Here is a 24,732-nt window from a genome sequence, read left to right on the forward strand (position 1 = left end):
GCATTAATGACACCTAATTGATCAGGCTGTTGAATGGATTAAGTGAAACAGTGAGCACACAGCTGCAGACACGAGGCCCAGCAGAGAGAAAGGGCTCCATCGCCTCTCTTTTTGCCTCTGCCACTTCCACCCCCAAAGATCCTGTCCTTGCCCTTGACCAAGCATCTCAAGTACCCATCAGAGGTTCCTCTGCCATGAGTGTAAGGAACCTTGTCCTCCCATCCAACAACCCCTTCCATGCACCAATGGTGGGCCTGACTTCTAGGGGACTCTGGCCTCTTTACTGCAAAAGTCAACACACTGGTTCATTTTTCTCCTGGCAGAAAAACTCCCCTGTCCAGCCCTAGGAAAGGGATAGGTCTAAGCAGGGTCATGTGACTCCCTCTGGCCACAGAATGTGAGCAGAAGGTCTATCAACTACTTCCACTTCTGACTCATCAAAATTTCTCCTTTGAACAGAAAACCAAATACTGCATGTTCTCACTCATAGGTGGGAGTTGAACCATGAGAACACATGGACACAGGGAGGGGAACAACACACACTGGGGCTGGTCAGGGGGTTGGGGGCAAGGGGAGGGAGAGCATTAGGACAAATACCTAATGCATGCGGGACTTAAACCTACATGATGGGGTGATAGGTACAGCAAAGCACCAAGGCACATGTATACCTATGTAACAAACCTGCACATTCTGCACATGTATCCCAGAACTTAAAAAAAAAAAATTCTCCTTTGCTGTCTCCCTTTCCCCAGAAAACTTGGAGCCTATGATTGGAGAATGGTGGCATCACTGTTTGAAAAGAATCTGAGTCCCTAAATGACTACATTAGAATGTGATGTGGGTGAGCTATTACGCTCCCAAGACTATAGGGTTTACTTGTTACTGCAGCAGAGCCTATTCCCCACCTAACTAAATCAGACAGCCTGACACTTCCAAGGTGCACAGCTCCTAAAATGGGGCATCTTTACCTGTTCCCTCTCTCAGGGTGAGTCCCTTCCTCTCCTGACTCACTCTTCTCAGGGAGCGGAGACCAACTTTCCCTACCCCCCACCTCCCACCCCTGCCCTCTATGAGAAGATTTGGATTCTAACATCCAAATTCACATTCACAGTCTCTGCCAGGGTATCCATCCCTCTTGTGCAAATTGGCTCCTTGTGGCCGGCATGGCATCATGGAGCTCTCCAGGGGAGTGCTGTGATCAGGCCCTGCCATCACATTTTCTGCACCACCTTGGTCTGGACCTCAGTTTCCAAACATCAGAAAGCCCTGGAATGCTTTTCCTAATCTGATATTTGCAAGCCTTGGAAAGAACATCTGAGAGCAAATGAATGCCTGAGGCTGACAGCCAGCAGACTACACCTCAGCCCAGCCTCCCCCACACATGACCACAGGCTCTCCTGGCTGAGTAAACATGTTTTATTGGGCCTAGGTACACTTCCTGGCCATTCTGCTCCCACCTTCCCTTCCCCTGCTCTGGCCAGTTCCCCAGCACAGCCCCTCCCTGGGGCCTCCAATACCTGTCCTTCAGATCCCCACTGCCTCCTGCCACTTTTCTACCCTGACACCTGCATCCCCAGCCTTAAGGGGCGTGGAGAGTTTTTCTCTTATCAGCCTGTTTTACTGCCCCCTCCTCCTTGGTTACACAGTAATTTGGAGCAAAATTCCTGGCAAGGACAGATCAACAACTGTCAGCTCCCAGTCAGAGAGAAAGGGCCTCTTCAGCTCTGTCTCAGGAGACTGGGAGAAACAGCAGAAAGGACCCCACAAGGAAGGGAGAGGTACCTTGGGTCAGGCACCTGTGGAGAGAGGGCTTCGCATGTGAAGTGACATCAGGGAGAATAGGACAGAAAAAAAGCCAGGGCCAGCCCAGAGGCACCTGAGAAGAATCAGACTCACAGCTCAGCCCAGCCCTGGCACAGAGAAGAGACAGGCCTGGCAGCACCCAGGGACCCCCTTTCCTCAGCCTCCACGTGCAGGACAGCAGGAGCACTGATGCACTGAAGGTACGTTCTGGAGTCTGGAAGCAGCAGAACTGAAGGAAGTAAAGATGGGTGTCTGGGAAGACCCCTCAAGCTGCAGTAAAGCCCAGGACTGAATTGGCCACCTGAGGCGAAGGGTGGCACTCCAACCTCCTCCTAGAGGCTGGCTAGGGCCACAGGAAAGGGCCAGAAGCCAGACAAAGGGCAAAGGTGGACCCCTGCCTCGAAACCTCCTCTGGAGACTGACCTCCTCTTTCCTGTGCCTTATTGTTTCTCTCTCTTCTCTTTGTTCGCCACTGCACAGTGACCTCAGGGATCCTGGCCTAAGCTGATGATTGTGCAGGCAACTGCATCAGAGAAGACCCTTCTCTGGAAGATTGAACCCAAATTCAGCCATGGTAACTCCTTTGACATCAAACTGGTAAGGGCTGTGAACCGTGGGCACAGGATACCACTCCTCCCAGCTCTTCTGCTGTGACCTGCCCATGGAAGTCCCTGTGGACACGAAATCCTGCTTGGATCATCTAACTGGAGGCTCTCTGTTCTTCACCTCCACACGCCCTCTTGACCCCAGGAGGTTCAGGGGAGGAAGTACGCCACTCTCCACTGGCACGCTCCTTGGCCTACACAGAGTCGCCCCTGAGCCCCTCAATGTGTGCTGAGGTGGGCCCTGCTCTCTGCAGGGATATGGAGAGAAATAGCTTGGGGTGCTGTGAGGCCCCGAAGAAGCTGGGCCTGTCCTTCTCCATCGAGGCAATCCTAAAGAGGCCTGCCAGGAGGAGTGATATGGACAGACTAGAAGGGCCAGGTGGAGAGGGCCCCAGAGAAGCTGCGGCCTCAGGCTCTGGGCTAGAAAAGCCTCCAAAGGACCAGCCCCAGGGTAAGTGTCTTCTGATCATTTCTTTCTGTTTCCTGGTCTCCAAGACCCAGCTGGGCTCAGGCAGAGAAAAAGCTTCTCCGTCCATATTAACTGGATAGAGGACTCTAAAATTCAGAGCAAGACCTGGCTCTGGGCTGGTTTCCTGATATACCTTTCAATCTAACCCAAAACTGTGGTTTTTCAGCTGCAGACACCAAGGCTCAGTTAGTTGCAGAATGCAGGGACCTGGGGCTTGTTATTGTAACCAGGCCCCGGCTAAGAATGCTAGCTACCATTTACCCAGCATTGACAATGTCATAGGCATTCTCTTTTAATTTCAGTAGAAAAGCACGATTATCGTAACTGGACGGATAAGAAAACTCATCTGTGAAAGAGAAGAGGAGGATAATGTCCCCAAATTACATAGCTGGTAAACAGAAGCCCCACTATCAGGACCTGGCTCTGACTCCCCCAAATCCCTGCTGGGCCCAGCACAACCTCCTCCTCATAAGCCAAGTTCAGTCTGCACAACTTCCAGGGGCTGAAGCTTTGGCTTGGGAAAAGTCTGTCCACCCTGATCACCTTCCCCAAGCCAGTGGCCACCCCAAGGCATGTCCCCAGATAACAGTGACCAGGTAGATCGAGAGCCAGCTTGAAGAAGGGAGGAAAGCCGCATTGGGGCATTGAGGTGGACGCACATACCTGCTAAGAGTCAGGAACCCAGGATGTGAGTCTTAGCTCTGCCCTGGCCTGCCGTGTGACCTCAGGAAAGTCCCTGTCCACTGCAGCCTCAGGTTTATTCTCGGCAAAACACCTGGGTGAAGGAATAAGAAATGGTGAAGGTGGTGATGTCTCAAGGGCCTTGTCAGTCTGACTGTCACCGAGCCTGGAATATCTCACATGAGGTTCTCAGTTCTCTCCCCTTTTCACCCCTTTTAATCCAAGAAAATGCTGGAAAGGAAGCTCAGGGAGCCCTCAATGTCATTACCTGCCATAAATAGAGCTCCACATCCCCACCGACCAGGCAAGTCTCCCAAGGAGGGAGCCGATGAGGGGTCGCACTCGGCTGCAGGCATGAGGAAGACCAGGAGGGCTGTGTGTCTGCAGGCAGGAAGGAGCCTGGTGTGTTTCCCTGTAGCTGAGTTTTCCAAAGGGAAAGGGTCTCTAGCTCAATTTTTGGAAGTTCATTAATATCTTCCAGTCCATTAAAGATTCATAGGAATGTTTCCATTGGGGTCCTAAGTCTCTCCTGCTGCAGTTGTATAAATCTATGATCGAGAGGTCTCGCTCTTCCTACCAGAGCAGCTTCCCTTCCCCTAGCCTGATGACGGCAGGCTTCAGAAAGGAAACCACTCTTTCTAGGCCTCCACGGAAGATTCTGGCATGTTCCGTGTCAGCTATCCATCTGGTCCCAGAACAGACCCCAGTAAGTGCTGACCAGACTAGCAGTGGTGACATCGGATAGTGGTATATTCCTTCTACAGCACTTTTGTGGCCATTTTCCCATCTCATTGTCACACTTGGGAGCCCAACTTACAGATAATGAAACCAAGAAGAGAAGATAAATCCCCCACAAAAACTATGTGAGTAATGAGCACTAGAATTGAACCCTGGTGGTCTAGACCATCTACTCTAGATTATTCCTGAACATAGTTTAAATCCATCCGTCTCCCACTATGCTGGAATGCAGCATTTCTGAAAGCTTGGAGAGGGTCCCACTGGCGTCTCTCAAGATGACCTTGGTGGGTACATAGATAAAGATGAGCTAGCTCAATAGTCCTGTAATTACCTTTACACTAACCTTGTATTTATGATGAAAGACAATGTTATCCATGTATGATCATGATATAAGGTCTTATTTTAAAATACATTTATTATTTGAGTCAAACACAAAAGTCTATTTGGGAAAATGCTAAACAAATAATACAGATGGGATACGAACTTGCCAGAAACTATATAAAAGAAACCTGCAGAAATTGCAAATGAGCTGGAATCTGTGAAACACACTGGGTGAGGAGGGCAGGGATTCAGGAAACCTGCCCTCTAAGCCCAGATCTGGCCCCAATGCACGGGAGGACTTCAAGCCAGTCACTTCCCTCTCTGGCCTCAATCTCCCCACCTGTAACATGAAAGAGCAGGGCTAGAATATTCGTAAGGTCTCTCCCAGCTCTGACATGCCATGACCAATTTAACAACAAATTAGTTGCTGAAAAACCTTGGAGGATTTCCTTGTGGTGATTTTCCACCGTAGAATCTTTCTCCCTATGGAAAGGATGGTCATGATCCCAGGTAGGGCAGGAGCAGAGAGACTGGAAGGCCCCTCTCTACCCTCACAGGAGCCCTCATGCCCAGCCCTGTGCTTGTTGCTGCTGGCTGATGCTTCTCTACTTCCCTGTTTTATGTCCCTCCTTTTGTGCAGGACCCCTCAGCAGAGAGCAACAGGACCAGAAATAGCAACACCCTCTCCTGTCCCAAGAATAATGATAGAGGAATAAGTTCCTCTTTGTCTCCACTTAACATTGAAAAGGCTTCCTAGACTGGCTCACAGACAGCCCTTGCCATCTCACCTAGGGAGCTTATTAAAATGCAGCCTGTTAGGCCCAGCACCAAGACTCTGACTCTAAGTCAAAAGGCCCAGGAATCTGCATTCTAACAAGCTCTCCCAAATGATTCTGATGTTGGTGGCCCAAGGAAGTGGTCCCCTGAGGAAGCTGAGACTCAAAAAGGTAAAGTGGTTTGTTCCAAGCTACAGAGCCAGTACATGCAAGAGATGGGGCCAGGCTAGTTATCTGGGCTCCAAGGTTAGTGTAGTGCTCTACTGTCCTCATTTCTCATGGCAGGGACCAAGGTCCCCCCTGACATCTTCCCATTCCTGCAGGGACCTTCATGATCTATAGGTTGGACCCTCCCAGGTCTTAAAAGTCAATGGGAAAATCCAAGAGGACCTCTCTATCTGAAAAGATTCTACACCCAGCCTCCTGCTCTCTCCTCCAAGGAGAGGGAAGCCCTCCAAAACCCAGGACCCTCCAAAGTTAAGGGAGACCCAGTCTGAAAGCTCATACCCTGGGAAGAGAGAGAGAGACCATCTTTGCACCTCTACCACTGACAATCCTCTGTGGGGAAATCATAGGCTCCAGGGGAAAGGTGATAGAAAATTGACAAGGAAGAGAGACCACCCCGGTGGGTAAACCAGTATGGACTGCCTGGCCTGTGGGGAACCCAGGTATATCTTCCCTTGCCTGCTCACCAGCTATTCATTCAGTCAGTGGCTAATCACTGAGTGCTTACTCTGGGCCAGGCTAGGGGCTGGGGAGGTGAAGGTGAATAAAACAAGATGCAGTGACTACTCACCTGGAGGGGGATGGAAGTCCCTGGCAGTACCATCTTGGGGCAGTGCTGCCTTCTGCCCATCTTGTCTGGTGGAGCTGGCCAGGGGCACAGTAGAATTCTTGGCATTTGAGAAGCATCCTGTAGCAAGGGACAGCAGCGTTTTTCTGCAAAGGAACAGATGGTAATTTTAAGCTTTGATGGTCAGATGGTCTCTGTCACAATTACGCAACTCTTCCATCACAGCTGAAACGTATCTGTAGACAATGTGTAAATAAATGGGTAGGCTTATGTTCCAATAAAACTTTATATACAAAAACAGGGGTCAGGCCAGATTTGGCCCTCATGCTGCAGTTCGTCAAGGACATGACCCTGACACATTAGAGTGGCACTCAAAGTCCTTCCCAGACTGGCCCATTCGTCCCAGGCTCACCTCCCATCACACCCTCCCCGGCCCTGTCCACCTTCGAGGTTCAGGCAGCTCCTCTCCAAACTCCAAACCTTTCTTGCCCTTTAAATGCTTTGGCGTCTTTGCCATTTAGAAGCCACTGCTCCTCCTGCCACCTCTTCCTCTTCTTTCCCCTCTTCCTCCCTGTATTAATTTTCTATGGCTGTTGTAGCAAATTACCACAACCTGAGTGGCTTAAAACACAAAAATGTATTCTCCTACCATTCAGAAAGCCAGAAGTCTGAAATCCAGGTATTGGCAGAGATAGCTCCTTCTGGAGGCTCCAAGGGAAAATCTGATCCATGCCTCTCTCACGGTTTCTGGTGGTTCCAGAAACCCTTATCCTTCTTTGACTTGTAGACGCATCACTCCACTTTGCCTCCATCTTCTCACAGCCTTGCCATGTGTGTGTGTATGTAATGTCCCTTTCTCTTATAAGGACACCTGTCATTGGATTTAGGGCCCACCCTAAATCTGCAATGATCTTATGCCCAGAGCCTTAATTATATCCACAAAGACTCTATTTGGAGCAAAATTCCCGGCAAGGACAGATCAACAACTGTCAGCTCCCACTCGGAGAAAAATGGCCTCTTCAGTGCTGTCTCGGGAGATGGAGAAGCAGCAGAAAGGACCCTACAAGGAAGGGAGAGGTACCCTGAGTCAGGCACCTGTGGAGAGAGGGTGCTTTTCCTTCCCTGTCCCTCACCTCTTTCTCCTCTCCTCCTCCCTCTCTTCTCCCTCCTTTCCCTAGCCCTCCTCCTCCCCTGAACTACCTGAAATCAAAGACAGCTGCTCTGCTATGGGAACTGGGAGAGGCAGCCCTGGTTTGAGGCTGTGACTAAGGCCTGTGTGTATCTCATCACCTGGTGATTAACAGCTCTGGCTCTTACCCAGGTAGACCCAGGAGCTCCCATCAGAGCAGACAAGAACAGGGCAAAAGGATGTGGAGTTAAAAATGGGCACTTCCCCAAGAGAAGTGTGCTTTAGTCTTTCTCCAATGGACTCCACCTCTCAGTTCCTGGCACCAGAGCTATGGGGACCTTCCTACAGGGATACCGGGAGACTGGTTCTAGAATTGAGAACCTGGCTCAGTCTCAGGACCTGTGGGAGCACAAGAAAGTACAAGTCATGGCCCCTATCTGCAAAAAAGAGCACTGTATTAGTGTGGGGTCCCCCAGAAAAGCAGATCCTAAGGAAAGGATCTGAGCCAAGTAGTTGATATGGGACATGCAAGGAAGTAGTGAAATAACACAAGGAAGGGGAGGCAATGAATAAATGGTGTGTTATTAAACCAGTGGCCCCTATGGGTAACTGAAGCTCAAATCCTTTGGGAAATGGAGCAAACATACTCCCCAGAATTATCCAAGGATTTGATCCCTAAAGACAAACCCTGGCAGTAAGAAGTAGATATGGAGCACGGAAAGGTCTGGGTGATACAAGCCAGCCATTGACAACATCAACTATAATCATAGGGCCCAGAATGTCAGAGCTAGGAGAAATCCAAATGGGCAGAGGAGGAGGCTTAAAACGTTGGCTATAATTTAAGTTTGATTTATCCATTGTATTATTTATCCAGACAGGCAACAAACAGCCACTGAATATCTACTGAGTGCCAGGCATACCTATTGCACAACAAATCATCCCAAAACTTAGTAGCTTAAAATAATAAATATTTATTATCTCACTCAGTTTTGTGGATGAGGAATTTGGGAGTAACTTAACTGGGTGGTTCTGGCTCAGGGTCCCTCATAAGATTGCAGTGAAGATGTTATTTGGGGTTGCAGTCATCTGGAGGCTGGAATGGAATAAAAGATTCATGTCCATAGTGGTTTACTCACATGGCTGGTGAGTTGGTAACAACCACTGGTGGGAGGACCCAGTTCTTCCCTATATAGGGCCCTCCACATGCTGCTTGAGTGTCCTCACAAAATGGCAGATAGCCTTTCTTAAAGTAAACAATCCTAGAGGGACAGCCAAATGGAAGCAGCTTCCTTTTAGGACTTAGCCTGAGAAATCGCATCACATCACTTTTACTGCATTTCATTCATTAGAAATGAGTCACCAGGTTGGGCCCGCTTAAGGAGAATTTGAAAGGAGGAGTGTCCATGAAGTTGCGAACCCATCTGACAGCCACTATGGTACTGAGTTGGGCGCTGGAGATGGTGTAGAGCAGTGGTACCCAACCTTTTTGGCCGGTTTTGTGGAAGATGATTTTTCCATAGACGGTGGGTGGGGAAATGGTTTCAGGATGATTCCAGCACATAACATTTATTGTGTACTTTATTTCTATTATTATTCATACTCACCATAATGTAGAATCAATGGGATCCCTGAGTTTCTTTTTCCTAGGAGAATCTAATGCTGCCACTGATCTGACAGCAGGTGAGACAAATAACCATCAAGTAATCACAAATGAAAGTACAATTACAATTGTGGCAAGTGCTGGGGAGATGGTGACATGGTACTCCAAGGGACTATTCCATGGGAGTTTGGTCTGTCAGGCAGGTCAGAAAATGCTTCACAGAGAAGTTATGGTTGGTCTGTAATCTGAAGACTGAGCAGGGTGGAAGGGAGGGCATTCCACACAGACGGAGCCCCAAGGGCAAGGGCCTATTAATAGATGATGTCCAAGGATACAATTTGAGGTCTAGGAGCCAGAAAGGAGCCAACCCACGCTGGCCTTGCAGGCTATAGTAGAGATTTTTATTTTTGCTTTGTATTCCTAGGGGAATGAAGAACCATTTTCAAATTTTCAACAGGAAAGTGTGCAGTGATCAGTATTAATGAGAGCCATTTGGTTCCAACTGACAAAAATTATCTTAGACTAGCTAAAATGGAGAGGGACATGTATTGCCTTGGAGAAAATTAAGAAATCACTTCCCAGACTAAGCCACGTGAAGGGCAGAATGATAAGCAACCTTCAGCTGTGATGGGATCCAGACGCAATTACGTCATCAAGTCTCTGCAGCTGTTTCTCTCTGCATGTAGGCTCACCTCTTTCTTGCTGCTAATTGGCATTCTCCTAATAGCTTCCAATAGCTCCAAGAGTTACATCAGCCTCCAGTGACATCCTCAAGCTCTCTAAAATCCCATGTTCAAAAGCCCCAGAGGAGGGACACCCACTGGCAGAGCTTGAGTGAGATGTCCACCTCCAAACCAGTCAACTGAGACCAGAGAGTGTGGCTGGAGCAGCTGTGTGTGCTTGGGCCTTGTCTGGAGTCTTCATCTTGCTGTTCCCCTTCTTCTACTTCACTGTTCCATGCTGGGATGACGGTTCCTTATTTCAGGACCCTTAGAACTCTTCATACATCATTTTAGTCTCCATATATGGAACCCTCAAGTTTCTTTATCAATGGTGTGTTGCTAAAGCGGTTTCCTCCCCACTCCTTGTAAGGAGGCAGTTGTTAATAATTTGTTGGCCAGAAATGTCTCTTCCTCCTGTTTGCAAAGCCCTGTGGCTTTGTATGTCTCTAATCCGGGCATTCTGCACTTTTGCCACCTTGGTCGGCCTTCCGTAAGTATTTAAGCAAAGAGAACAATTAAATTCCTCCTCAGTTCTTGGCAAGAAGGATAACTAAACATGGATTTCCCCATTGAACAGGAACAAGTTCTAGGACACTTCCTGTGTCACACCTTGAAACATCCCTGACTGCACAGCTTGTGTTGTCTGATTATTCCCCTGCATCAACACAGTATAGATTGGAGAGGAAGTGGAGAGGGTCTGAAGCATAAACACACACATGCACACACACACATGCATGCATGCATGCAACACATGCATGCACACAACTTCCCAGCAAGGAAGGGAGTTAGAACTGTTGAAATATTATAGCACATGAAATCAACCCATTGCTACCCTGTCCCAATAATCTGTGCCCATGCTTCATGTTTAATCTCACCAGACCTAAGCACATTGTCATTAGTCACGTTGTCATAACACAAATATGATATACAAACCTAACAAAGTGCTTTAGAACACAGAATAGGCAATAATGAACTCTGCATAACACCATCAGAGACAGCCCTTCAGAGAAGTAGTGGCTTTTGAGATGGAGTCAGGCAGAGAAGGGGACAGGACATGCCGGGAAAAGGAAAGCCTGTGAAGCACCCAAGAGGTATAAAAAGGAATAATCCTTTGAGAAACAACAAAATTGAGTGGCTGGAGTCTAAAATTCATGGAGCATAGTCACAAGAGATGAAAGAGGTAAGGTAGATAGAAGGTCAAGTGTGTCAAGCCAAGAACTTTGGCCTTTGTATATGTACATCAGCATTTTTTAAGCCTTAGATTTTAAAATGTTTTGGGAACTTCAGGCTTTCATTGAGATGCATGACCAGAGCTGCCTTGGATGAAGGGAAGGTGGAGTGGGCCACACACACACTTCAATAAAGGAGCTCTACTGCCGTTTTTTTTGTAGGGTTTCCTTATGATTTCCTTTAAACAAAGGGTACAGTTGCTTTAAAATAAAAAAAGAAAGAAACAAAACATTTTTAAGATACATAAGTAAAAAGTATGGGTGAGTGTGGGTGTGTGTGGGTTTGCAGTGGGGGAGTACATATGCTAAAATTCATACATATAAAATATTATGAAAGTGAGACCACAGGTGTGGAAGATGCAAGCTTCACACTGCCTAGAGAGTGCTAAGCCAGTCACCCCTGGGAGTGGCACTCCCTTTCTGGTGAGTTTCTCAAGGGTCTCCTCCTAATTGTTGCAGTGATTTCTTTATTCTTATCTCTTTCCAACTTGCTGTTTTATTTTGTTATTTATTTACACAAGAAGCTCCTGTGTATTACAGAAAAATAGAAAATACAGATAAAAAGGTAAAAGAAATGTAACTATAATTCTACCATCTCACCATCCAGTAATAATCACTACAGATATTTTGATTGATTGACTCATAGAGACTCACAGAAAAAAATTTTTTTACAAATATGGAAGCTAGTTTGTTGTAAGCTGAAATTTCAGTCTTAAATTTAAAAAAAAAACCTATTGTGTTTCAACTAGGAGATTCACAACAGACCTTGGAAAGAAATATTTGATTGATTTGAGCTTTGATGGATGAGTAGGAGTTTGCTAGGCAAAGGAGGAGGACAAGGCATTCCAGACTCAGGGAGCACAGAACAAGGACCTGGAAAATGAAAGTGCATAGCTGATTTGGGGAATCTGGAAATGGTCAGGTGGGACTAAAATTATGGAAATGACAATAGAGGGAAAGCAGATGATGCTAGAATGATGGAATGGCAAAGGCCTTGAATGCCATGCTAAGAAGCTTTCCTTGTTCCCTGTGGGCACAGGGAGCCAGAGAAAGTCTGTGGCCTGACTAGCGAAATGAGGCCAGCACAGGTCAGCCATGGGGAGACTCCTGCCCCGCACCCCACCTTCGTGTGTCAGGAGGTGTCCCCAGCCTACAGGAGGGCTGCAAAGGGGGCCCTGGGTGTCCTCCATGGTGAACCCGCTGTTTTCAGAAGACAAGGATGAGGCCCATTTCCAGAGACTGCCCAGCGGCAAAGTCCCCTGGGCCTTTAGCTGCACAACCAGAACCAATTAGCAGACCCCAGAGAAGAAGCAATCAGGGGAGGGCGTTGAGTGGGGAGAAACATCAGTTTATAATTAGGTGGCCTAATCACCTGTGTAAATTGTGTATTTCTTATGATCAATGTGCTAAACGGCTCAGGTTTAATTAAGTTCTGCTGATTCATTCTCTTTGAAGACCTATTAAAGTGTGAGTCGCAGCTTGCACCATTAACAACGGGTAGACCAGCAACTTGAAAAGGGTGGCAGTTCCCTGCTGCCTCCATCCCCCTCCACTGTTGTCCCCACGTGCCCACTCCCCAGGTATGCTGGGCCGTGACCACCTGCTTCTCGGTTTCTCTGCCCAGAACCTGGTAGGGAGATGCTGCGCTGGATGGGAACCCAAGGGTTTTCTCACTCCTGATCCAGTTCTCCTTCCAGGATGATCCATGCTGCCTCAGAAGTGTCCCCTCTTAGCAGGGACCCAGAACACCCTGGTTTCTCCTGGTGATTGAGAATTCTATCCTATGCATGGGCCAGGGCCATCAATGAGCTTGTATTTTCCAGCCTCTTGTCTAATAAGGAGTTTCCGAAATTCTACATGCTGAACTGCATTCTACCTTCTTCTCTGTTCCATATTATGCTGTTCTGCCTTCTCCCACCTTGTTCCCTTATTTGTAACTCTCTGTGGTCTGTAACCCAAGCATCAGCCTTCCTGGCACCCTCACAGCCTCCTCTTTTCCTGTAGGAAAGTTGAAGTGCTGGCCTTCATCATTCCTGAGCTGCCCCCTTGGACACTGCTCTTTACGCTCCCACCCTGCTTTGTGGGCCATGCTTAGGGGGACTCTGCTCTGACTCACTGCCCAGAACTCCTGGGCACCATCCCTTCCCCTGGTCATCCTCCTTCTCCCCAGGCACGAGATGTGAATGTGGGGCAGTCCTCTCTTCCTCTCGCCTTCCCTATACTTCTGGTTTCCCCAAAGCCATCAAAGCTGACACTATACTTGAAGGTATACCTGTCAGATACTTTCTTTCTTTCCTGCTGCCTCCATTCCCCTACACTGTTGTCCTCACGTGCCCACTCCCCAGGTAGGCTGGGCTGTGACCACCTGCTTCTTGGCTTCTCTGCCCAGAACCTGGTAGGGAGATGCTGGGCTGGATGGGAACCCAAGGGTTTTCTCACTCCTGATCTGGTTCTCCTTCCAGGTGGGAGATTTCAGTGATCTTTCCTAATTGTTTCAGCGATTTCTTTATTCTCATCTCTTTCCACCCTGCTGTTTTATTTGGTTGTTTATTTACACAAGAAATTCCTGTATATTACAGAAAAATAGAAAATACAGATAAAAAGGTAAAAGAAATGTAACTGTAATTCTACCATGTGGCAATTAAAGGAACTTGCAATGCAGGGAGAAACTTAAAGTTAGAACCAGAATATGACTTTTTCAAAAATCCAGTGGGAGACCCTCTAAGGTAGCATTGTCCAACAGAACTTCCTGTGATAATAACAATGTCCTATATCTGCACTGTCCAATATCGTAGCCACTAGCCACATGTGGCTATCGAGCGATGGAGAGTATGACTAAGAAACTGAATTTTTTACTCTATTTAATTTAAATAGTCACATGTAGCTAGGGGCTATCATATTGGACAATGCAGTTCGAAGGAGTTAAACCCTTCACAAGGCACAGCCTCAGATCCTAACCTCATTTCCATGACTCCAGGTTGAAGCCTATCTGTCTCTCCCAAAACTGCTTTTGGCCTTCTGGTTGGGTCTTTCCAGTCATAATTCCTCACCAGTATGAATTTTCGGCACCCCTCATTCCAAGAGAGGCCACTAAAACTGTGAGACACAGGCACAACATCATCATCATCACCACCTCTCAAGGACCAACATTTATCCTGAGGATGTGTAGTTCAAAGCTAATGAGAAACAGCAGTCAGGTTGTTTTGCAAAGAAGAGTTTAGATCCTTTCCTTCTTCACCCCACTTCTAAATTACCTTCTTCCAGTACTCTTGGGAACAGGAAAAAGCCATCATGTCTTAAAAGCTGCTCCTTTGGTTAAACAAATGGAAGCTTTGAAATATTTATTTTATTATAGATTCTATTCTTGGTCATAAATCCTTGTTCACCTGAGTTTCCTTCTGGGGTAAATGGAGGAGATGGCTTATTTTCATTATGACCTGTCTTCTGTTTCTACTCCTCTGTTCTCCATATTATTTCATTTCCTGTATTCTGGTTCCACACCCCACATTCTCTCCCACAGTTCTATAGTCCCAGGAAGACCTCAACTCCCTGCTGTCCTTGACACCTCAGTTTTCCAGGTCAACCTGGAATCTTCCCTTTTGTAATTTTTTTTTTTTGCAGCTTCCTACAAAACTGCACTATATCATTTACTATCATCTAATATGCTGACTGACTGAATGAATGAAGGAGTAAATCCTATACTGTCAAGCATGGCTTGTTCATTTCGTACTCCTGCAGACTGGCCCTCAGTGCCTATTAGGTGCTGGTTACAGAGACGACATTCACTGAGCTCTTGGAATGAATTAACACCTGCCATTTCTCTCTACATCAATTCTGACTGACTTCAGCTATTTCCCTTAAACACAACACCAGCTCTAAACATAGAATAAATATCTTTAAACAAAAAAAAACCATGAAGTTAAAAACGCAGTGTGGACTAGGGGAGGGAAGGGCGGGTAGAGAAGGAGAGGCAGAGATGAGGCTCTCCTACAGAGGTGGGTCACAGGCCAATAACTTACTCTAGTGGGGAGTAATGTTCAAAGCCTCACTGCCTGCGACTCCCGAGAAGCTTCCAGAAATCCACAATAGTGAGCGAAAGTACTTTGAAAGGATAAAAATGGATAAAAATGGATTAACAACAAAAATGAGGGGTGGTAGAAAGGAGTGAGAGCAAAAGCAAACTTGAGATCCCATTTCTACAACTGAGGCAACCGGGCCTGGTGGCTTCCCAGAGAGAAATGTCACTGGCCCTGTCCCTTTCACCAAGTAAACGGGTCCTGCAGGCTAGCCTGGGGCGAGGGCTTTTGAGCCATTCATCCTCCATCCCAGAGACAGAGGATTATAAATGTCAGGGTGGATTTTGCCTTAGTGACCTGATCATTCGATCAATGCCTCTCTCCCCCTCCATTCTACTGATGGGGAGACTGAGGCCCAGATAATGAATCCAGAATGTGGCACAAGTTGCAGAGTGGAACCAGGAACAGAGCTTGGACTTTCCGATGTCCAGCTCACTGGGTTTTCTACTATCCAATGACAGCAGGTCGATCATAAGCACCAAGAAAGAAAACAAGTTAGTTGATTTCTTCAGGTGTTAAACCCTCAGAAGTGAAATCTATTTTTCACTGAGTGTCTACTCCAATTCTTAGTATGTGACAGCTTTACCTCTCTTATTTGGGGTAAAAAGAAAGTGGGCTGAGTGGGAGTCAGGAGACCTCAGCTGGAGCTCAGACTTCCACCCCTCCTTTGGAGCAGCTTCAGCTCATGTCAGTCATCCTTTCTGATGTGTGACATCTGACACTGTACAAGGTTTCAGACGAATCCTGTGGAAGTCTTTTCTGTCCAACAGGATTGAGAGCAGAGCCTGAATTCTACTTTTATCCATTTAAGGCATATATTTGTTAAGCTCTCTCGGGGAGCCAGTTCCTCAGCTGGTCTCAGATACAGTCAGTTACAGTCCCTACTCAGATACAGTCCCCGCCCTCCAGGGGCTCACAGCCTAGAGATGGATGACAGCAGACACATGAGGCTCCCTTCCCTGGGAGGCTTAGAGTTCTCTGAGCATGAGTGTAAGTGACCCTGGGACAAGAAGTACCTCGGTTCTTAATTATTTCCCGAGAGCAGTTTTTCTTACAAGGAATGTGGAAAAAATCAGGAGAGGCAAGGTGTTAGCTAGAATGGTAGGAATTCCACTGGGCCCCAAAAGTGAAGGTGATCTGGGGAGAGGGTTTGTGCCTTTTCTACAATCCCTAAAATCACATCACAGGGACAATCTGTGGTCCAACTAAGACAAGGATTTTAATTCTGTCCTCAGAAGTCCATGGTCAGGTAAACAAAACCACTGCCACCAGGTTTGGTCCTTCCTCCAATGTCCTCTGTTACCTGGCTCCAACCAGGAGCTACAGGCAATGCTGGTTGAGTCTCCCATTCTGCCAATGGGGCAATCTTCCTTACTCTCCATTGTGTGGCCAGGTTCAAGGACCACTTTTCTGTCCCTATCATAATTGGTCTCTCTGCAGCATGGACCCAGCTGACTGTGCCTTCTTTCAGTCCTCACTTTCCTCCTCCTTCAGAGGCCTCCCCTTCTCGGTCTCTTTGTTGCCTTCCTCACTGCTGAACCTCTACATGGTGGAGGCACCGCAGACTTGCTCCTGGGCCCTCTCCTCTTCCCCACCTACACTTTCTGCCTATGTGATACCCATTCCCATGACTACAAAGGCCAAATAGATGCTGACAATTCCCTAATTTGAACCTCAGTCCTCAGTTCCCCTTTGAGCTCCAAACTTATCAATGCATCTTCCTATTCCATAGCTTCCTTTAGCTAGCCAATAGGCATCACACATTTAACATGTCCAAAATGAACACCTGATTTCCCCATAATACAAACACACGAACACACACACAAACACACACACACACACACACACACAATCTTTTGCTCAAGCCGAAACCAAATTGTTGTCCCTGGTTTATCTCAGCCAAAAGATAATCCACCAATCTCACCTGACAGCCTCTCTCCAAAATATATCCCATAATTAGCTCTATACCTGCCTGCAAACAACTTCAGCAACATGACAAGAGAGATGGTAGTTGATGGAGCTCATCCTACTTCTCACATCCACCACCACTGTACCACTAGAGGAGTTTGATTCTCTTTCCTAGTTGTATAAAAAAAAATTCCAGGGACGGATTCCAATAGTTCCAGTTCAGGTTCCCACACTTGAACCAATCCAGTTCCCACTACAACTACCTGGTTGGTGTATGTGAAGAATAGTTTTCAAAAGGAGGGCAGGGCAGTTCCCAGGAAAGAGGCACTTCTGGACAGATAAATCCCAACAGGTGTCCACCTCCCTCTGTTAGCACAGTGACCACCATGTATTCTAGGTCATGTGCAAGCTATCTGTACCCCTTATCTCACCATATGATGAGTGCTTCCAATCAAGGATCAAGCCTTCAGCTTTTCTGCAACTCACTGCCTAGCGTTGTGCCTGGCACAAAGAGGTACGTACTTAACAAAAAGGTAGATGAATGAACGACAAAGGTAGCAAGTGAAATGAAGATATTGCCAGTAAGAAAGATTACCCAGGGCTAGAAAGATTAGGAAATAATTTTTGGAGATTATAAGAATGAATGCAGATGCTGAAGAATCAGCAGATGTTAGAATTGCAGACAAGAGAGAAGAGGTGATCCCAGACAGAGGGGATTGCCTTAGAAAAAACAAAGTGATAAGCACACACGTGTTGTGTTATGGATATGGTAAGCAGCCCAACTTGAATGAGCAAGGTGTGTGGGTCAACAAAGTATTGGAGGCAGGGCTGGCTTCATGGGTGTGTGTATGGCCAATGCAGATGCTCAGGACCCTGTGCTTAGAAGGAGGCTCTGAGAGTGGGACTGAATGCATATTGTCGCCATCTTGAAATCTTAATAATTGCATGTTTGAATCTCTGATTAGTGGAATGCAGTGAAACAGTGATGCATGAACCAGAGGCGATCAATGCCTACTCATAACCTCCCAGCTTTCCTAGGATGGTCTTGGTCAACGGTTTCCCTGCTCCTACCCAGCAACTGCTGCTCCCTCTATCTTGGTGGGGAAGGGGACTGGGCAGGGGTTCACAAAGGGTTGAGGTCAAACACTGAGTTGCAGAGTGGAACCAAGTTTCTTCATGGGGTATCCATGACTCTAAGTCTTAGAGTGGGTCCCCAGGTACCTGCGAGGCCTAATCTCACCCTGTGAGTATCCTTGTGCTCTCTGAGGGATGCATGACATGAAATAGCAAATAAAAACCCACTATGACAGTTTAAGATTAGACTATGGAAAAAATAAAAAGCTATTTTTCTGCTTTTTGAGCAATAGGCCCCACATTCTCATCTTGCACTGTGCCCCACAAATGATGTAGCCAGCCCTGAGTAGAACGGAGGCTGGACAGGTGGGTTGGAGACAGGCTGTCAACAGCTTTGACTGCTATCGAGCTCAGCCTTTACTTTGTAGACCAAGACTGACACATTTTTTCTATGAAGAACCAGGTGGTAATTACTTTAGTCTTTGCAGGCCACACAGTCTCTGTTGCAATGATTCAACTCTGCTGTTATAGTGCAAAAACTGTCAGAGACAATATGTAAACCAAAGGAGAAGCTGTGTTCTAATAAAACTTTATTTAAAGACAGACAGTGGGCCAGATTTGGCCTGGTGGCCATAGTTTGCCATCTCCTGCTGTAGACAAAAGGAAGTCATTGAAGGCAAAGTAGCAGCAGAAAGGCACAATCAGAGAAGATTTTCTAGAAGGTTAACTTGGCCTCACTGTCCATGGTGGGTGAGGGTCAGTCTAGAGGCGGAGGATTTCAGGAAAGAGAATACTGTGAAGCTCCAAGCTTGAGGAGCCAGGGCCAAGGCTCGGGAGCAGCAGTGGCGTGGAAGGGTAGGACAAGGCAACACAAAAACCCCACCTAGGTGCTGACACCAAGGCCACTGACCCAACTTGGACCCTCTCCCATGCAGAAGGAAGGAAGAGCAAGCGGAGGGTTCGTACCACCTTCACCACCGAGCAGCTGCATGAGCTGGAGAAGATCTTCCACTTTACCCACTACCCGGATGTTCACATCCGCAGCCAGCTGGCAGCCAGGATCAACCTCCCAGAAGCTCGGGTGCAGGTACAGCCATCCCTGCCTCAGCCCACAGCCTCCATGTCCTTGGGACCATGTGTGAGACACAATATATCCTGGGCCTTTCGGGGTTGCCTCATCTAAAAGTTTCTGTTGGCTTTATCCTGTGAGTACAGTCATTTTGGCCAAATATTATTTTCCATGAAATGAGGTCACTATAGCTCCAAAATGGTTTCTCTCCACTGGGAATGGAAAGGGAATGAAGTAGCATCAGTGATCACCATGGAGCTCTGCTCCATACTCTTCCTCCCCACTTGGCGACAGTTCCCAAACGTCGTTCACCATGCAGCCTCATTCACAAAATAGGTCTTGGCCATCTAGATCAGGGGTCAACAACCTTTCTGCAGAGAGCCAGATGGTAATGACGTTAGACTTTGCAGGGTATATTGTCAGTGTCAGAGCAACTGTTCAACCAGGCCAAGGTAGCACAAAAGCAGCCTCAGAAAATATGTAAGCAAACTTGATGAACATGAAATTTGAATGTTGTGTAATTTGCCTGTGTCATAAAATATTACCCTTCTTTTTTTTCTAGCCATTTAAAAATGTGAAAACGATTCTTAGTTCATGAGCCATTCAAAAACCGGTGGAAGGCCAGATTTAGCCTGTAGGCTGCAGTTTGTCAACCCCTGATCTAGAACACATGGGGATCCCTTTGGAGGCAGTGTAGAGAAGTGGAAAAGGTCTTGAACTCATGGTCTTTGTCGGAGACCTGGTTTAAGCACCAACAGGCTAATCTCTCATCTGTGATCTCTTCACCCGTTTATTGCTTCATGCAGTATTAGAAATACAGTAGCCCATTGTCACTCACCAGAGGTATTTCCTGCCCTCTTCACATGCACCCAGCTTTGCAAGTGCCACTCTAGCACATGACGTTCCACCAGATCTGACTGTGGCACCATTAGCATTCTCTCTAAAATAGTTTTCTAAGTTGCTCTCCTTTTTTGCTTTGCACAAATGTGACGGACTTATTCTAATTCAAAATCAGGCCAACATTCCATTCTTTATTCTATCCTTTCCTTCTGGCTGAGGACCACTCCTGTCTAAGACTTCTCTCCTTTTTCTTCCCATCCAGAATCAGGCACTAGCTAAATGGGAAGCCCCTGTATCAGCCACGAAGCCCAGAATTCAACACCTGCCTATGCAGAATTACCAAGGATAAATGGCCACAAGTCAGGGACCATCAGCACCTGCTCCGGAACACAGGGAGCTGCCAATATTCAGACTGCCAAGAGGCCCCAGGGGTTGAAAAGGGGTTGCCCACACATGACTTCCATTTGGTCTGTACAGTAGTTTAAAACTCAGAAGCTTTCACATATAAATCAATATTCCGCTTTGGAGATTGCATGAACCTGCAACACCAGACTCACATTTCCATGTGGTGACTGTTGACAGCAGCTGAGAAGCTGCCCCATTTTGGCTCTATTCACCACAGACCCCGCCACAGTTGTGCAGCACCAGCTGCTTCACTCATGCATGGCCGCCTGGCCCTATAGGCATTGAAGGTGGAAATCCTGGTTCCCTCTCAGAAAGCTGACCTCCAGATCCAAAGACATCCTGGATGCCGCAGAGCTTTACAAACTATAAAGTGCAGTCCCTTGGAAGGTGTAGTTATTATGAATTTGGGGGAAGTGGTATTAGATGGAGGAAAACTCTTGCTTATCCCCATCCTTTCTCTCTAATTACAGATCTGGTTCCAGAATCAGCGAGCCAAGCGGCGGAAGCAGGAGAAGATTGGCAGCCTGTGGGCTCCACAGCAGCTGAGTGAAGCCAGTGTGGCTCTACCCACAAATCTGGATGTGGCTGTAAGTGGCTGAGGCCTCAAGGTAGGGTGGAGGGAGCCATTGACTGGGAATATCCCAGTCAGACCCAGATATGAAGAAGCACCTTGGGGGCTCTGTCTACAGGAAAATGTGCAAGGAAAATTCTTTTAGAAACACCATGGGGCAAGGAGAAATCTGGAAGACTGTGGGGCCTGGGACAAGTGGCTGCTTCTCTGTCCTCATGTCCTGCTCCCTTAGTGAACATCATGGTGCCTGTCCTTCCTGTGCAAAACTTCTCAGTTTACAAAACAGGATCAGAGAGGGAATTGCAGTACACAGACGTTGGACACACGGGCTCTGGAATCAGAGTGCCTGAGTTCGAATCCCAGCTCTGAATTGCCTGAGGTGTGGCTTGGAAGAGTCACCTTATCCCTCAGAGAATGTAATAAAGTTTTTTGATGAGGATGAAATAACTGAGACGTAGAGGATGCTTAGCACCTAGGAAGTGCTCCCTAAGTATTTAGGGAGCCATTCATGGAGACAGCACATATTTTTGAATGGGCACCAGGTGCTAAACACTGGGGATAGAGCAGTAAACAAAATAGAGAGTACTTCCCTGCCCTAGAGTTAAAGGTTTTTACATGCCCACAGCGATGCCATGAGATGGGATTTTTCATTTATTCATTCTTTGCAAATGCAGAAGCTGGGCTCTGAGAGGCAAAGTGACTTTTCCATGTCAAACAATTGTAAGTGCCAGGACTCAAGCCAGCTTTTAAATCCCCAGACCATGCACTTCTCCCCACCTACAGTAACCAACCATCCAGGTTTGCATGGGTCCACACAGGACTTTCAGAGCTAAACCCAGAAGGTCCTGAGCAAACCAGAACAAGTGGATCACATTACCCACCCTTAGCTGCCCAAGCCATGGAGGGAAAGGCTGAGAAGCTGCAGAGACAGCTTAGGACTCACTTCTCTCTCCTGACCTCTCCTTGTGACAGGGGCCCATGTGGACATCCACTGCTCTGCACAGGCTGGCTCCTCCCACGAGCTGTTGTCCATCGGCTCAAGATCAGCTGGCCTCTGCCTGGTTCCCTGCCTGGATCACCCTCCTCCCAGCACACCCATGGGAAACACAGCCTGTCCCAGGTCCTCGCATCCATCAAACTTGCATCCCTGTGCTATGCGTCCTTCCATCTCCACACCACAAATGGGGCAGCATCTGTGCTACTTCAACATAAAGATTGGACATGCTCTCCCCAAATGAGCCACTTTCCTCTCCAGGTGAAGGCAGGTAGCAGACGTGCCCTGGGCCTCTGGGGAAATCGATCTCACAATCCAAAAATGGCCCACTGCCCAGGAAGCTACCCTGAACATGCCAGTTAGAAGGCTGCACCAGACTCAAAAGCAAAGTAAACAACAAAGGACAGCTTTCTTCTCTCCTGGCTAAAGCTGCTCTCCTGGTTCAGAAGACAGGCTGGATGAGATCTCAGGCCGAGCTCTGAAATAGGGAAGTAATCCTCCAGCACCTGTGTTTCCTCTAACTTGCTGTGTGACCTCCAGCCGCTCACTCACCCTCTCTGGACCTCACCTGTAAGAGGAGCCAGCTGGATAAGATGATTTCTGAAGACCCTTCCTTCCATGGTGGGCACTGAGGCACAGAGGAGGCCAAGGAGAGGTTGTTTGTTCCTGCACGCATTCATCCATGACACATGAGTACCTACCTCCATAAACAGAATGGGATGTAGAGATAAACAATTCAGTTTCTGTCCACGTTTGTCAAAAGGTGGTGCTGGCCCACCTCTGAAAGTAGAACACTTGCTCAACAACCTTGCTGTTGGCCCAAGTCTAACACATTCTTGATGACTGTAAGCATCTCAGAGTGAGAGAAAAATGTAGAAAGTTTTTTAAATTCTAAACAGGATTTAGTGTCTTTAGTTATCTTGCTGGATGAGGAAGGTATGTTGTCATTTCTGGCACAAATGAAAAGTAGGACGGAAATCTCTTTTCATTCAGTTTATCTTTCCAGGATATATGAAAAGAGACCAGCTGGAAGACCAGCCTCACTCTGTCCTCGAAAGCCTGAGCTTTCATTCAACTCCCTATTTCCATGCAAAGACCCTGGGCAAACCACATGTTCTGTCTGAGCCTCAGTTTTCCTATCCGTAAAATGAAGGTAGCCAGGCCTGCCTTAAAGAGCATTCAGGAGGCTCTGAGAGGATATGAGAGTACTTTGCGAAGTGAAGGCAAGGCCCAGTGTGGAGTGATATTGTTATTCCAAGATTCCACTGCAAAAGTGGCTGCTTTGGATCCCAGCCCAGGATGAGTAGTTCCTGCTCTCAGGGAGGTCATCCACTGAGCATCCCTTCTGCACAGGTGTCTCTGATTCTTGTCCTTGCAGGTGGAGGACAGGGCCTGCTCCCCTAAGCTGGAAGCCTGGAATGACCTCTTGCACAAGCCTAAATTCCAGGAATCTTCCCCAAATCCCAGATCCTCTGCAATCTACCTGCACCCCTGACCCAGCCAGGAGTTGGACCGGGAGTTGGGAAGCCTAGGTCTTAGTCCTACACTCCTTCTAATTTGCTGTGTAACCTTACCATTAATCTCTCTGGGCCTCGGTTTTCTCATCTGTATTGGAGGTAGCAGTGCTAGCTCTGCCTTCAGGCATGCAATATGCCAGAACTACAGACAACAGCCCACAGAATGCAAAAGTGCTTTGCCATCTTAAAAGTGCCAGATCACTCAGAGCCTATGAATGTGGATATCAACACCAGGTCTCTAGCACCGCTGGATGAAAGGAGAAGGCTAGAGGCTGAGGGAGGAAAGAGCAGTTAACAAACAAAGGCAGTAGCTCATCACTTGGGTAGCAGGTACCCGTTTTAGGACCCTAAACTCAAATGTGCAAAATAAAATTTCTATCATTTTGCTCTAACTGGATTTACTTTCTATGTTGTTTGCAGGAAATGTATTCTGGTAACTTCTAGGTTACTGATGCCTCAGGCACTTCAGGTTTAAAGGCAGTCACTTGAAATCGTTGCCCTCTGTTCCCCTTCTTCCGACGGGGGTCTTTGCTAGGCTGAGGGGGAGGGTTGGAGAAGTGTTTATGCAAATGCCACCTCCAGCCTCCCAGAGGGGACGTTTGCTTCCCAGCTTTCTCAGTCTCCTACTAGTGTCTTATCTAGCCTGGCCTTGGGCATGACCCCTCTGCCCTAGAGATGTATCACCCCATTCAACTCCACGTTGGGGGGTTCACTCCACATCCTCTGCTGTAGCCTCTCACCATAGTTGTGAATCCTCGCTGGCTTCCTCTCTCTCTCATGAGCAAGAGGAAAAGCTGACAACTCTCCCACACACTTCTAGGGCCGTGGGAGCCCTGGGCCAGGCAGCAGATCTCACTCATTCTAGACCTCACACAGTCATTTCTCATGCCCTGGTGATAGGAAGGCCATAGATGAGACTTGCAGATCTCCAAACTTGTAAGAGGGATGGAAAAGATGCAGGTCCCCTCTGCTCTGGGGTCCCACTCCCCTTTCTCAGCAACATACTCTTCTTCCCCAGGCTCCTCTTGAAACAGGATTTTCCCAACCATAGAGATTCAGATGACCAGATGTCTCAGCTTCACTACTGAGGTAAACATTGATTTTCTGAGGCCATTTCTTTCCCCCTAGGAATTTTCTCCCCAATAATTATTTTTATTCCCTTTACCTTATGTTTGTGGAATAAAGGAATCACTTTAGAACTCTTGCCAGCTGTGTGACCTTGGGCAAGTGGCATGTGCCCTCTCTGTACCTGTTCCCTGGATAACAACAATTTCTTGCCTCTTAGAGTTTCTGTGACAATTAAATGAGTTAATACATTTTGGCACATGGTGGGCACTCAAGCCATATTAAGAAAAACTCATTTTCCCAGATACACCTTCTACCTCTTTCTACGTCTGAGCTTGAGCATCCAT

At 47.4% G+C, this 24,732-nt stretch overlaps 1 protein-coding gene across 2 annotated transcripts; it reads left to right on the top strand.

The window, feature by feature from the left end:
* The first annotated feature begins 1,735 nt into the window (after positions 1-1,735).
* On the top strand, positions 1,736-23,712 carry ISX (intestine specific homeobox). 2 transcript variants are annotated; one of them, XM_063624009.1, is made up of 5 exons: positions 1,736-2,003; positions 2,284-2,859; positions 18,860-19,011; positions 20,709-20,825; positions 21,782-23,712. In XM_063624009.1, the coding sequence occupies exons 2-5, from the start codon at positions 2,631-2,633 to the stop codon at positions 22,019-22,021; spliced, it is 738 nt and encodes a 245-aa protein (XP_063480079.1). In that variant the 5' UTR covers positions 1,736-2,003; positions 2,284-2,630; the 3' UTR covers positions 22,022-23,712. The 2 variants fall into 2 exon arrangements, with proteins under 2 accessions (XP_063480079.1, XP_055109281.2); XM_055253306.2 differs by lacking the exon at positions 1,736-2,003 and having other exon boundaries at positions 2,217-2,859.
* Positions 23,713-24,732: the final 1,020 nt, after the last annotated feature.

Source organism: Symphalangus syndactylus, chromosome 18 (genome assembly GCF_028878055.3).
Source record: "Symphalangus syndactylus isolate Jambi chromosome 18, NHGRI_mSymSyn1-v2.1_pri, whole genome shotgun sequence".
In the NCBI taxonomy this organism is placed as follows: Eukaryota; Metazoa; Chordata; class Mammalia; order Primates; family Hylobatidae; genus Symphalangus; species Symphalangus syndactylus.

Excerpts from the sequence above, each read along its gene's own strand:
- ISX (XM_063624009.1), top strand. The coding sequence starts at position 2,631 with ATGTGTGCTGAGGTGGGCCCTGCTCTCTGCAGGGATATGGAGAGAAAT. Across the intron at positions 19,012-20,708 it reads TCCCAGAAGCTCGGGTGCAG|ATCTGGTTCCAGAATCAGCG; the intron begins GTACAGCCATCC and ends CTCTAATTACAG. Across the intron at positions 20,826-21,781 it reads CCACAAATCTGGATGTGGCT|GGGCCCATGTGGACATCCAC; the intron begins GTAAGTGGCTGA and ends TCCTTGTGACAG.